The sequence below is a fragment of the Pseudorasbora parva genome, chromosome 20 (assembly GCF_024679245.1).
Source record: "Pseudorasbora parva isolate DD20220531a chromosome 20, ASM2467924v1, whole genome shotgun sequence".
NCBI classification, from domain to species: domain Eukaryota; kingdom Metazoa; phylum Chordata; class Actinopteri; order Cypriniformes; family Gobionidae; genus Pseudorasbora; species Pseudorasbora parva.
The window spans coordinates 19,608,015-19,622,254 of record NC_090191.1 but is presented as its reverse complement, the minus strand read 5'-3'; the positions used below and the strand labels follow the sequence as shown (position 1 = coordinate 19,622,254).

The 14,240-nt window shown below is 36.7% G+C and overlaps 1 protein-coding gene across 5 annotated transcripts in view; it reads left to right on the top strand.

Annotated features, from left to right (window-relative positions):
- Positions 1 to 13,785, top strand: part of celsr1a (cadherin EGF LAG seven-pass G-type receptor 1a) — a 116,747-nt gene extending 102,962 nt beyond the window's left edge. For 2 of the 5 annotated variants that reach the window (XM_067427177.1, XM_067427174.1), the window contains 11 exons: positions 1,486 to 1,660; positions 3,490 to 3,602; positions 3,703 to 3,782; positions 3,883 to 4,009; positions 4,977 to 5,102; positions 5,853 to 5,989; positions 9,648 to 9,748; positions 9,927 to 10,082; positions 10,189 to 10,434; positions 10,704 to 10,959; positions 12,766 to 13,785. In XM_067427177.1, the coding sequence (XP_067283278.1) occupies positions 1,486 to 1,660; positions 3,490 to 3,602; positions 3,703 to 3,782; positions 3,883 to 4,009; positions 4,977 to 5,102; positions 5,853 to 5,989; positions 9,648 to 9,748; positions 9,927 to 10,082; positions 10,189 to 10,434; positions 10,704 to 10,959; positions 12,766 to 12,793 (1,545 nt within the window). In that variant the 3' untranslated portion in view covers positions 12,794 to 13,785. Of the gene's footprint in view, positions 1 to 1,485; positions 1,661 to 3,489; positions 3,603 to 3,702; positions 3,783 to 3,882; positions 4,010 to 4,976; positions 5,103 to 5,852; positions 5,990 to 9,647; positions 9,749 to 9,926; positions 10,083 to 10,188; positions 10,435 to 10,703; positions 10,960 to 12,732 lie in introns of all 5 variants that reach the window. The other 3 variants (XM_067427178.1, XM_067427175.1, XM_067427176.1) reach the window with 2 other exon arrangements.
- The last annotated feature ends 455 nt before the right edge of the window (positions 13,786 to 14,240 follow it).

Below are 14,240 nucleotides of genomic sequence, written 5' to 3'. Positions count from 1 at the left end.
GGGTTAATTCTCCCTTTAATAGATTAAGTAATATATGAATTGCTATTAATTAAACGTCTCATCATGTAGTAATTTCCTAATAACATTATATTAACTAATAATGTCAATTCATATGTTAATCAGCACAATGGTCACAGCTTTGTTGTTCAACTTGCAGTTGTCTGCTTTGGTTATCATTAGCTAATTATTTGCAAAGGTGTTACAATGCCAAACCGAACTCAGACTTTACTTGTTGAGGCACATGACTATTAACTGACTGTTAAGTAATATGTCATTGTGCTTATAGGTTTTGAATTAATTTTGAATTAGTTTGTTAACAGTCATGTGCCTCAACAAGTATAAGTCATAGCATAATGATACATTTGGAAATCATTAGCTAATGATTAATTAAAGTAAACAACTGGAAGTTGAAATGCATGGCTTCAACCCATTGTGGTAATTAACACATTCATTTATTAGTTAATACTATATGTTATTAGGGAATTAATACATGATGACACATTTAGCTAATAACAATGTATTGATTACTTAATATATTAATCACATAGAATCTTTATTAGTTGTTGATGAAGTAATCATTAATAAAATTTTGTTTTAGTTCTTCATGAGTCATACATTAACTCATGGGTATCTGTGCAATAAAGCATGAATTAATGCATATTAGTGTACCCGTATTGAAAATCTTACCAAATATGTTTGCAATACCACACATGTTATGAATGGAAGTTTTAAATGCCTCACAATTTTGCTCATTCAGTGTTCAAATTCCACATTTCCCAGCAGATTGTTTTCATGGAGGCATGCTGTGTCTGGTGTTTGCTAGTACTAGGGGACGATTTAGAGTTATACTGACACTCTCTCACATTAGTTTAATAAATGTGAGGTCTGGCTAAATGTCGGACACACTGTTTAGGTGTAACTCTGTAGAAAAGGCATGTGTATCTAGTCCAATCTTTAAGTGCCTGAATTTCACAGGATCTGTCAAGAATATGTCCAGGTGTACAGTATAAACTGTAAAGGGAAGAGTGAAAAAGAAGGTAGATGCTATTTACAGCAATTTCTTAGGATCTTGTGTAAATAGCAACACACTGCATCTTGTTTACTGCAAATGGTGATACGTGCTATACACGCAAAATGTTCTTTTATTAAGGATAATTGCTTAGCTATGGTAGCTAGTGTTAGTGCAAATAGCTTGACCAACAAGTGAAAGTGTAAAACAATGCTACCAAAAACTTTTCATAAACATGCCCACATTTTATGTCACCAAAATTTATTATTTTAACCCTTTTAAAATTACCTGGCTTGAGAATTGCAAATTGTGCCCCATGGTAGTATTTGTTGTGCTGCCTTTAATTTATGTTTTTAATTATTTTGTGTTATTTAAATTTTTCCTAATATACTGTATTACAGCAATAATAAAAACTCTGAGTATAAAGCATCTGAATGTATTGCAGTAATGAGAATATGCTCTCTCTCTTTCTGTAGTTTGTGTGTACGGTAATAGCCATCCTCCTGCACTACTTCTACATGTGCACGTTTGCCTGGACGTTTGTGGAGGGTTTGCACATTTACCGCATGCTCACCGAAGTCAGAAACATCAACCATGGCCACATGCGCTTCTACTACGCCATCGGCTGGGGGATACCTGCTATTATTACAGGTCAGACACACACACACACACACACACACCCTCTTCAGTATATGCCCTAATTACTATTTCATGTACATACAGTACCCAACCCAACATCTTTGCAGGTTCAAAGTGAATTTGTACGCTCATGCACATGCAGAGTACGTCAACATAGATACACACCTTCGGCTTATGAATTTCCCTAATAATTCCCATAGTAATTAGACATGTTTTTAAACCACCACATTCATGTTGTCGGGCTTGGACTCGCCCCTACCTTTGGATGGTGTGTGAGTGTGTGATCCCTGTGGGAATGAGACAGGACGCCATTGTCTTCATATTACTACCTCTCGGTCTCTTGCTCTCTTTCTTTTCCTGTTTTCTCTCCGATGGCCCCGCTCTCCATAATGGGTGTCACTTTCTCCACTGGCACATGCTCAAAGCAGTGAAAAAGCCCCTATCCTACAGATAATAGAGGCTGACCCGACTCCTCTCTGCTCCTCCCAGCTCAATGAATGGCCGTTTGGCTTTCTTTACTCCTTTTTGTAATTCATTGCTCACAGTTTGGGTTAAGGATTTTAACAAACGTCAGTTTGTAACTCCGCCTGCTTCATGCTGTGGACATGAATACTCTTCAGATCCTTAAATTGTGCTAATGTTACCTTTTTAATTGATCACAAAATTTACAAAATAAAATGCAAAAAATCTAAGACATGTCCTATTAAGGTAAAGTAAAGTAGAGTAACTCATACTCAGAATTTGTCCTCTGCATTTAACCCATCCAAGTTAGTAGCACACACACAGGTGTAGTGAGTATTAAACACAGAGAAACTACCTAGCAACATGCTATAAATCAATGAGAGCACCTTAGCAAACAGATTGTATTGTCAAAACAATGTAGTATTTGCATAGAAATATCTTAAAATACAACACTCCCAACAACTTAACAACCACATCTTAACAACGTAAAAACACTTTGAATACCTATGTAACTGCATAGCAACACCCTAGCAACTGCATTGCAACATGCAAAAAAAAACCCACTTAGAACATATAAGCAACCCCCTACAATATCAACCCCCTAGCAACCACCCTGGGCTGCATTTCCCAAAAGCATCGTAAGCCTAAATTAATCGTAGAAACCATTGGTGGCAATTGTTCTACGATCAACTTAAGCTTCCGATGCTTTTGGGAAACGCAGCCCTGAACACTGTGGTAACACTCAAATCAACTTAGACAAAGCATTGCAAAAAAACACATAGAAAACCCTAGCAACCACGTAGCAATCACTCAGGAGACCATAGCAACACCCTAGCAGTGTGATTAAAAACAAATAGAAACAGTTTAAACTGTATAGCAACACATTAAAGACACACAGAAAACCTTAGCAACCACTAAGCAACACCCCTAAAAATTACTGGGAACAACCAAATAACAATGCCCTGGCAACCATCTACAAAATCTTAGCCTTGCGGTTTACTGTGATTTTGCCAAGTAAGATATATTCAACATATTTTGTTGATCCTGGAGCAACAGTCCTGTCTGAAAATATTGTCCTAACCCTATCCATACCCCTAAACCTAACTCTATCCATAAATACTCAGTGAATAACACTGATGTAGTAGTTCCTACTTCACCTGTTTGTAAGTCTAACCTTGACGTAAACTGTAAACTAGTCCCTCCAATCTGATTGGTTGATTGGAATCTGTTCCAGGATCAACAAATATGTGGATCCAGAAACATGTTGCACTTGTTGAAATCACCTTCAACTGCATGGTGGTAGTAAGAAAGTGTTACAGAGAAAAGCATGTTTTCTTAAAATGGTGTAAAAGTCATGTTGATTGTTTGTGTCCCATCAGGTTTGGCTGTGGGTTTGGATCCTCAGGGATATGGAAACCCTGACTTCTGCTGGCTGTCTGTCCATGACACCCTCATCTGGAGTTTTGCCGGACCCATTGCTGTAGTGGTGCTGGTAAGTCCATCCAGTTGTCGTCGATTGATCATTTTAACTATCAGTCATGTCATTCTCTAATCGCGTTAACTGCTTGAATGTTAAATAATCTATTTAACAGGTCAACATTGTTATCTTTGTGCTGGCGGCCAAGGCGTCGTGTGGGCGTAGACAACGTTCCTATGAGAAGTCTGGGGTCATGTAAGATGTTGTTTTCCTGTTCCTTTGAGAGCATTTACTGAGGATTATTTGATGGGGTATAGTGGTACTCATTGTGTTTTTGTTTTTCCATGTGCTCCAGTCCTGCTATGCGGATGGCCTTTTTGCTCCTCTTGCTCATTAGCGCCACCTGGGTGCTGGGTTTAATGGCTGTTAACAGCGATGTCATGACCTTCCACTACCTCTTTGCCATCTTCAGCTGTCTGCAGGTAACAGACATACATTTAGCTAGCCCCGTCTCCACTGTAATTACCCGGAACAATATGTCCCTGGAACTTTTTTCCCCCTAGACCTACTGCTGTCTGCATTTCCATCGTGGTCTAAAGTAGCGTTAAGATTAGTCTGGTGACGTAGGACTGTATGTCACTTTCCAGAGCCCATTGGATTCCGTCCTCCGTAAAATAAACTTAAAGACTGAACCTCGTCTTCAGTCCATCAGCAGTGTTTTTTAAACACCATTGTTGATTCGAATAGCAAACAACTCATACTCTTAATACATCAACAGATGTTTTGCTATCATTAACTAAAACTAAAAGGAAAAGCACTTTCCCAAAATCCAGTCAACAGGCCATTTCACAGCTATCCGAAATCCGACATCATGAGTTTTACATGAGGGTAAAACAAAGAAGATTTTGCTTTTGTTGAAGTTGGTTTGTGGGAATTCGAAAGCTGCTTGGTTTTAAAGTTACTGTGTAAGCTGTGCTTAATGCATTGCTACACTTTGGCCTAAGGAAATGTTTGGCATGCTAGAAATTTTGCTAATGTGACTGTACCATAAAACTATAAAAAAATAAAAAAATAAAATAAAAACAAATTCTGTATTTGAAACAAAATATATACATTCTTAATTAAAACCTTAATTTGATATCACACTGTAGCCAAACTGGACCAGCTTTTTGGAAATGGACTGATGATTCACCATCTTCTGGCAAGATGCAGGAATTCATTCGGTGTAACCCATTATGGGTATTCTCTAGCCGTTGAGTGTACGTCAGTTGTACACTTGTTATTGCGGTGCATTATGGGATTGAATGAGTGCGCTTGGTAATGTCCACTACGGGTTTGGACACCACAACAAATTGCTGTCCCCTCAAATAAAAATGTATAAAAATGACAAAAGCACATAACAAAATTACTAACACAGACAGGTTTCCTTTTCATATTTCTGTTTTTTAGGGCATATTCATTTTCTTCTTCCACATCGTGTTCAATAAAGAAGTGAGGAAACATCTGAAGAACGTTTTCACTGGGAAGAAACAGTTACCTGATGAGTCCAGCACCACGCGCACCACACTACTGACGGTAAGTTACTGTAATGCATACACTCTCTTAAAAATAAAGGTGCCATAAAGAACCAAAAATAGGGTTTCACAGTGATGCCAATACACTGTAAAAAAAACAATTCAGGTCTCCAATTGAAAAATTTTAAGTGACTGATCACATCTACATTTTTAAGGTGGGCGAATTGAATTTCTGTTAATTAAATTGCATCAATTCACAGAATTTCAGTTTGGCCAACTTAAAAATTTAGATGTGATCAGTCACTAGAAACTTTTCAATTGGAGACATTTTTTTTTACAGTGTAGACGAACCATTTTTGGTTCCCCAGAGAACCGTTTTGTGAAATGTTTTTTTAAAGAAAAAAATTTTCTAACCATTTTATAGTCTAAAGAACCTTTTTGCACTACAAAGAACCTTTTGCGCAATGGAAAGGTTCTTTTGGATATTAAAGGTTTTTCATGGAACTATACACCCTGCCAAAGAACCATTTAAGAACCTTTATTTTTAATAGTGTAAAAATAATTAAATATTTATAAATTAATTGTCCTTTACAGATCTGGAAACATCAGTTAGTATTAGATTCAATGTCAATGTATCTAGTAGCAAATGATTAACCAAGTAATTTCAGTGAAGTAATTTGCAAGCAATAGGAATAATATAATTTCATATAATTTTGATATCAAAGGAAGAAGTTTGCTGTGAAGTGGTCTTGTATTTGTAAATGTATTATTTTGCTTGGTTAACAGTACTGTGCTCTTACTCTGTCTTTAGCGTACTCTGAACTGTAATAACACGTACATGGAGGACGGCGCACTATTCCGCTCGGGCATCGGCGAGTCAACAGTGTCTCTGGAGAGCACAGTCAGGTCAGCCAAGAGTCACAGCAGCTACCTTACTTACACACACAGGTAACACGCTACTGCTGGGGCACAGTGCTGCACGCTGGTTATATAACATTTCACTTTCTCTTATCCTACTTGACATTTCTTAATAACTTTAATATTTTTGCCATATTTAATTGACTTTTTTCTTTTCATATGCATGAGCAAATGTGCATGGCTTCTGCTTTGCAGTGCTGCGATAATATACACAAACTCTAACTTGTTCCTGCATGTATATCCATGAATGTCTCATTGTATAGACTGAATGCAACCCTGTGACATCTCATGCTCTGTTTATAGATTCAGTTCATTTGTAATTTTCAAAGCACTTATCATTATATGTAAATAATGTGAATTTGCTGACAGGATTCAGTATTATTATGTACTGTATCTTGTAAGAACACCCCATGCAAGCTTGTTCTTAGCATAACATACTAAGAATTAACTACTACTTATATATATATATATATATATATATATATATATATATATATATATATATATATATATATATATATATATATATATATATATATATATATATATACAGGTCCTTCTCAAAAAATTAGCATATTGTAATAAAGTTCATTATTTTCAATAATGTAATGATAAAAATTCAACTTTCATATATTTTAGATTCATTGCACACCAATTGAAGTATTTCAGGTCTTTTATTGTTTTAATACGGATGATTTTGGCATACAGCTCATGAAAACCCAAAATTCCTATCTCAAAAAATTAGCATATCATGAAAAGGTTCTCTAAACGAGCTATTAACCTAATCATCTAAATCAACGAATTTACTCTAAACACCTGCAAAAGATTCCTGAGGCTTTTAAAAACTCCCAGCCTGGTCAAAACCGCAATCATGGGTAAGACTGCCGAACTGACTGCTGTCCAGAAGGCCATCATTGACACCCTCAAGCGAGAGGGTAAAACACAGAAAGAAATTTCTGAACGAATAGGCTGTTCCCAGAGTGCTGTATCAAGGCACCTCAGGGGGAAGTCTGTGGGAAGGAAAAAGTGTGGCAAAAAACGCTGCACAACGAGAAGAGGTGACCGGACCCTGAGGAAGATTGTGTAGAAGGACCGTTTCCAGACCTTGGGGGACCTGCGGAAGCAGTGGACTGAGTCTGGATTAGAAACATCCAGAGCCACCGTGCACAGGCGTGTGCAGGAAATGGGCTACAGAATTCGGAAATCAAGGTGCCAGAGTCTGGAGGAAGACTGCGGAGAAGGAAATGCCAAAATGCCTGAAGTCCAGTGTCAAGTACCCACAGTCAGTGATGGTCTGGGGTGCCATGTCAGCTGCTGGTGTTGGTCCACTGTGTTTTATCAAGGGCAGGGTCAATGCAGCTAGCTATCAGGAGATTTTGGAGCATTTCATGCTTCCATCAGCTGAAAAGCTTTATGGAGATGTAGATTTCGTTTTTCTGCACGACCTGGCACCTGCTCACAGTGCCAAAACCACTGGTAAATGGTTTACTTACCATGGTATTACTGTGCTCAATCGGCCTGCCAACTCTCCTGACCTGAACCCCATAGAGAATCTGTGGGATATTGTGAAGAGAAAGTTAAGAGACGCAAAACCCAACACTCTGGATGAGCTTAAGGCCGCTATCGAAGCATCCTGGGCCTCCATAACACCTCAGCAGTGCCACAGGCTGATTGCCTCCATGCCACGCCACATTGATGCAGTCATTTCTGCAAAGGGATTCCTGACCAAGTATTGAGTGCATAACTGAACATAATTATTTGAAGGTTGACATTTTTTGTATTAAAAACACTTTTCTTTTATTGGTCGGATGAAATATGCAGATTTTTTGAGATTTTTTTAGGTTTTCATGAGCTGTATGCCAAAATAATCCTCACTATTTTAACAATAAAAGACCTGAAATATTTCAGTTGGTGTGCAATGAATCTAAATATATGAAAGTTTAATTTGTATCATTACATTATGGAAAATAATGAACTTTATCACAATATGCAAATTTTTTGAGAAGGACCTGTATATGTATATATATATATATATATATATATATATATATATATATATATATATATATATATATATATATATATATATATATATATATATATATATATATATATATATATATATATATATATATATATATATATATATACATATATATATATATATATATATATATATATATATATATATATATATATATATATATATATATGTATATGTATATATATATATATATATATATATATATATATATATGTATATATATATATATATATATATATATATATATATATATATATATATATGTATATATATGTATATATATATATATATATATATATATATATATATATATATATATATATATATATATATATATATATATATATATATATATATGAATATACACAATACCAGCTGTGCTGTCTTTCATCTCTCTAACAGCAAGTTGGCACACAAACCCGCCTCCCCTCACTCACTCAAAAGCTGGTGAACGGCAGTCTTTAGAAATGGCTTTGCCAGCGACTCTGGAAGAATTGGAGCTATGCTTTTCTTTGAGAAAAGATCAAAGAACGTAAAAAAGGACGTTTTGCCAACTAGATACAGCTAAAGTTTAATTGATCTACTAGCTCCACTTCACCTTCGTTGCTCCTGTTGGTTGTAGCGCTATCCTATTGTGTGAAGAGGGAATTTGAAAGACAACTGTTTATCCCGGCCCTTCGGATTGAGCCCTGCCAACAGAGTGTTCCCCAAAAAAAACAGAAAAACATCTTGTTGGTGTTACAGGGCTTAAAATTTCAGTGTGGGATTGCGTGTATCGCACACAATTTTACTCATTCCCACAGATGTTGTGCCAAAGGTGCGTGTACATAAAGCCGTCTCTCAGATCTAAATTATTTTTTTCAGCTTATTGCGCTTAAACAGTCAACAGCACACAAAATAATGTCAAAATGTCGTTATTGGCGAGTATTTAACATAAGTACAGTCAGTTATGTTTTAAATTAATGTAAACAGTTAAGAAAGAAAATGCATGTGTAATAATATATATGGGTTTATTATACATCATATATCAGGTCTTAAAGTGACAGCAGCCTAATATACCTGCAACCAAATTATGAGATAATATTCAAATGATCTATATGGCAGTTTTTCTGCATGGTCTTGATGTCAAAATTTTGGCCAGTGAAAATCTTGAGTGGCTAGTAACTTTACATCATTACCACACAGCACACGCTGATTGATCTCTGCTGACTCTGAAGCTAAGGATATTGCCTGCTCAACATTTAAACAGTGTGGTTCGGTGTTTGCTTTAAGCTAGTCCTGCAGCAGTTCCTCTGAACCCCTCCACCTCCCCCATCTCCACCTGCTTAGATCTGCTACAGGATTTATGTATGTCTATTTATACAGCAAGAGCAGCAAATTTTACATGCTCACAGAGTTGAAATATATTATAGGCTAGTCGTCTCTTGTGCTTGTAACGAAGTGGATTTTTTTATGCTAAGAGTTTAAACAATTTTTGAAGCTGAACCTTTAGATAACAGAGCAAGTCAACATGGGCTAATTGGTCATATATGGGACATTTTTCATTTTTCCCCCCACTCAAATCTAATCTCACTGCAAGTAGAGGTCATATGTGGGGCATCTGTCTTTTATCGCTCTCATTCTCCTTCTTTCACTCCTACACAGGGATGAATTGGGTCAGAAGCCCAGTGTTTCATCTGGAAATGCTAAAGCCGGACACACTGACATTGACGGCTCACTCTTCCATAACGGCACTAAAGCAGATGGTATGAAAAAACTTTTCCAAGTCAGCACTGATATACACATAACACTTGTGGTCCACATGTAGGGTAGTTTGACATCTATATTTGTGAACTACAAAATATGTTTGTTAATTTGAATTTGTTACAACTTCTTAGCTTCTCTTGAGACTCTTGAGATTAATGCAAGGCTGTGTGTATTCAGACTCAGATTCGGACAGCGAGCTCTCCTTAGATGAACACAGCAGCTCGTACGCCTCCTCTCACTCGTCCGACAGCGATGATGAAGATATCGACATGAAGCCAAAGTGGAATAATGAGAGACAGCCACTACACAGCACTCCAAAGGGTACAAAAGAAGGTATTCTCTTCATAATTACGTTAAATATGGAAATCTGTGAGTGATGGATGTATTTGAAAGTTACTGATGCGTCAAAATACATTAACCCCTGTCATTTGTGTTTCAGTGGACACTGTGACCAATCATGTCAAGCCTTACTGGCCGACTGAAACCATGACAGCCAGTGACAGTGAAGATCCCGGAGGGGCAGAGAGACTGAGAGTGGAGACGAAAGTTAACGTGGAGCTCCATCAGGAAAATAAACTCAATCACACTGGAGAGACTACTCAAGACAAAGACCATCCAACACCCTCCATCCAAGCCAACAGCAACCACCAGGCACCAGGAACCAACCACCAGGAACAGAGGAAAGGTGAGACTGGCAAATAAACACGTTTATTAACTCTAATACATCAGTTGAGCGGCTTTTGTTGTTGTTGTTTGGAACTAGAAAACATAGAAAGTTCTGTACTCTTTCAGAAGATGCGTAATAGCGCCCCCTACCATATAACAGTGAAAACATGGACTGTCGGAAAATTCCCTAAGTGGCAGTGAAAGAGTTAATATAGGGGTTGAATATAGATTTAGTTTGCTGTACATTTTACATACATGCTAATATCCCCATGTAATTTCTTTTCATAGGTATTCTGAAGAATAAGAACACATATCCTCCTCCACTGACAGACAAAAACATGAAAAACAAACTTCGGGAGAAGTTATCAGACTACAATCCTCCCACCATCTCCCCCTCTATAGCCTCTAATGATGGGGGCAACGGCCACAACTTCCTCATCAAGCCCCCTCATCGGCCGCCCGTCCCTCCACGAGAACAGCAGAACGGCATGGCCATGAATCTAAGATCAGTGACCGTTAACGGCGGCAACCAGTCAGACTCTGAGTAAGATGCTTTTTGACATTCCATCTTGCTTTAACCAAACCTATTTATCTATCTATCTTTTATTAACTGTTTGTTTTCTATTGCAAAAATAAAGGCAGAATTCACGCTATAGGGTTCATTCTATTATACTATTAATAATAGCATCATTTGTTGATACTAAAACACTTTACAATATAAACCCTTTACAATATTTTACATGTATAAACAACATCCGGAAAGTTTTCATACAGCGCTTCACTTTTTCCACTTTTTGTTATGTTACAGCCTTATTCCAAAATAGATTAAATTCAATTTTTTTTTCAATTCTACAAACAATTAGACTGACATGGTCATACTCAATTCTAGTCAGAATATGAGTCTGCTACTGCTTCATTGAGCTGTAATTATGGGGCGTGTTTCAACCGAACCAGGAAAGACATCTATTGGATAGAACCAGTCAGAGCAGCATAGCGGTGCATAACGTTAGTTATCAAATGGAAACAGAACTCAACTGCACTGTGTTGCTAAATCTGCGTTTTTTTCTCGCGGGTTGTTTTCCATGTCCGCAGGTTGAAGCAACCTAAATTATGTGATTTATAGACCCAGGAATGTGAATTTTAGGAGGCAACCTTGCCAAAATAAAACCAACATTTTTCCCCCCAAACAGCATTTTTTTTCCAGAGATGCTATTGTTTTGGGCTATTAGTTGGGGGGTTTTGTTGTAAAAACTTGGCAACCCTGTCTGCACGCGCTCTGGAATAAACGCCGGTGTTGTAAAAAAAAGAAAGAATTTAAGGATATACAGAGTACATGATCATCATTTCTGAGAGATAAAGTGAAGGTGAATGCATATACAAACATATACTCTCCGTTTAGGATTTGAACAAATTCAATCCAAACACTTTTGATGACGTGGAGGATTAAATTGCTGTTTATTATCTGTCCATCATTGTCTAAAGCCCGCCCTGACAATTTCATTGGTCCAAACAGTTTCTGTCTGGGCATGATTACTCCTCTATGGATCAAGTCCAGACCGAACTGCCCAAGCTCAAATGTTGTAGGCGGGACTGAGTTCGGCTGGCATCCAGGCTAAGAAACAATACCCCATTATGAAAACATGAAATACGTTTTTTTTAATCTAGATTTAAAGCTAGCAATGTCAAATTTAATGTGATAGGCAATATTAAACAACATATGGTGATGAGTATGTTATATTTACCAGTATAAACAACAAGGAATGTTATTAAATAGAGATTTGAAAACAAAGCTGTACAGAGCTACAGACACGAAAGAAGCAAGGCAGACAGGACCAATCGATCAGATGTAAAGTCCAGTCCAGGTCCGGTCAATGTCAGTGTGATAAATATATCAACCCCAAGACAAAAGGACTGATCAAAACGAGCTGTTATGTAGAAGCAATAGCCTTGTGGGCAGCGCTGTATCATATGCCATAGGCCATAGCTGTGCATGAGTCTTGAGTGCTTAGTTATCGACTTTCATCACATAAATGTCGATAAAAAACAAAGACTTAAAGTCGTTCAACCCCTACATTATATCCGTTTATAGAACACCCTTTGAAAATATATTTTTGCATGTTTTTGAAACCTGAGCCCTCTAATTCTATTCAGCTCTTTGTGTCTGTTGAAGCATGTGTTCCGAAAACAAAGAACGTCTTCCTTTACACCTGTTGTCCATGTGGCATGCGGCTGCTGTACTCGGCCTGTATTCCTGCAGAACACCCTCCTAACCCGCATGTATCCTCCTTCCTTTTCTCTCCCTTTCTGCTCACTACAGCGGCAGTAATGAAACATCAATTTGACCCAGCAGGAAACCTGAGGAACTTCTGCCCTCGTGAGGGGAGAATATCAGCCCTCGACAGTGGGAGGAAGGTGGAAAGCAAAGGTGGATTACCCAGAGACCCTCATTGTAGGCGCACCTTGCTCTCCAGCGTGTCCCAGGGGTCCAGGCTCCATCGGAGAACAGTATTACTGGAGATGTCAGCCTGTTAAATGACTGATAAGGGAAGAATAAGGGAACGAATCTAAACACGCAAGACCGGGTCAGCGAGGAAATATGGAAACTGTGCCAAACCACTAAATGTGGGACTTCAACCATCCCAGCATGCCGAGCAACACGCTCTGACTGAGTGACTGGTGGACTTGAAGAGACTTAATAAGACTAAGTCATTTTGTACGTAATTTTGTATGATCGCACAAGGCTGGAACTGTGTAGAGACGTTTTCCGATTACGAAACGTAAATCACAGAATGCTGAAATGTTCACCAAGTGCCCTGCTTGGCCCGTCCTCATAGAGGAGATCCTTCTCTTGACATATCTTCTTCATGTAATTACTGTGTATATATATATATTTGCTGTTGCTGTTTTGAAATTGTAATATTTTTAAGGCACATTTGTATATTGAAAAGCATTTTTAATAACATTTAATGCAAGACTATTTTTATCCGACGTGTTTTAATCACAAATGTTTTGTACTTGATTTGCAGCGTTAATCATTTGGGTTTCTCTGGTGCTCTAGTCCCAAAACATGACTAAAAGTCCATTAAAAACACTGTACAACTTTCACAATATTCAGTGGTGATTTTTAATCATGTTTGAACTGTGAAGATGCTGCCCTTAGACTCAAGGAAATGAAAATGAATGTGTTTTCTTTTTATTATTATTAATTGACAGTTCATATTTCATCTTCCAAAGACACAGAAGTGAAAGAGACTTGCAGGTGTTTTTTTTTTAAATAATTTTTGACAACAAAAGACACTGGATTTCTTAAGAAATAGCTGTATTTATTTTTTATGTTTTGAGACACTGGATAGAAATTCAAGCTGTAAAAATAAAAGCTCTCTAAATTTGTATCTTTGTTGTATAATCTCTTGTCTTTTCTAATTCCAAGCACAAATGTGAGATCAAGTATAACTTGTATTTTATATATATATATATATATATATATATATATATATATATATATATATATATATATATATATATATATATATATATATATATATATATATATATATTTGTAAATCATGTAAGGTTTAGCTATTTTTTATTTTATATAGAATATATTACTTGACAGAAAAGGTTAGGAATTTAAAAAATTTAAAACACTTTCATTGTACATGTGGAAATGTGGAAATAAATATTCTTAAATATGTATTATTTATATAAAAATATATTATATTATTTGTACATGTTATTTAGTGTATATACATAAATATTTTATTGTTTTAAAGTTTCTCAGATGTTAGAGTTGACATTTTGTCATAAATAATGAATTGATTATAT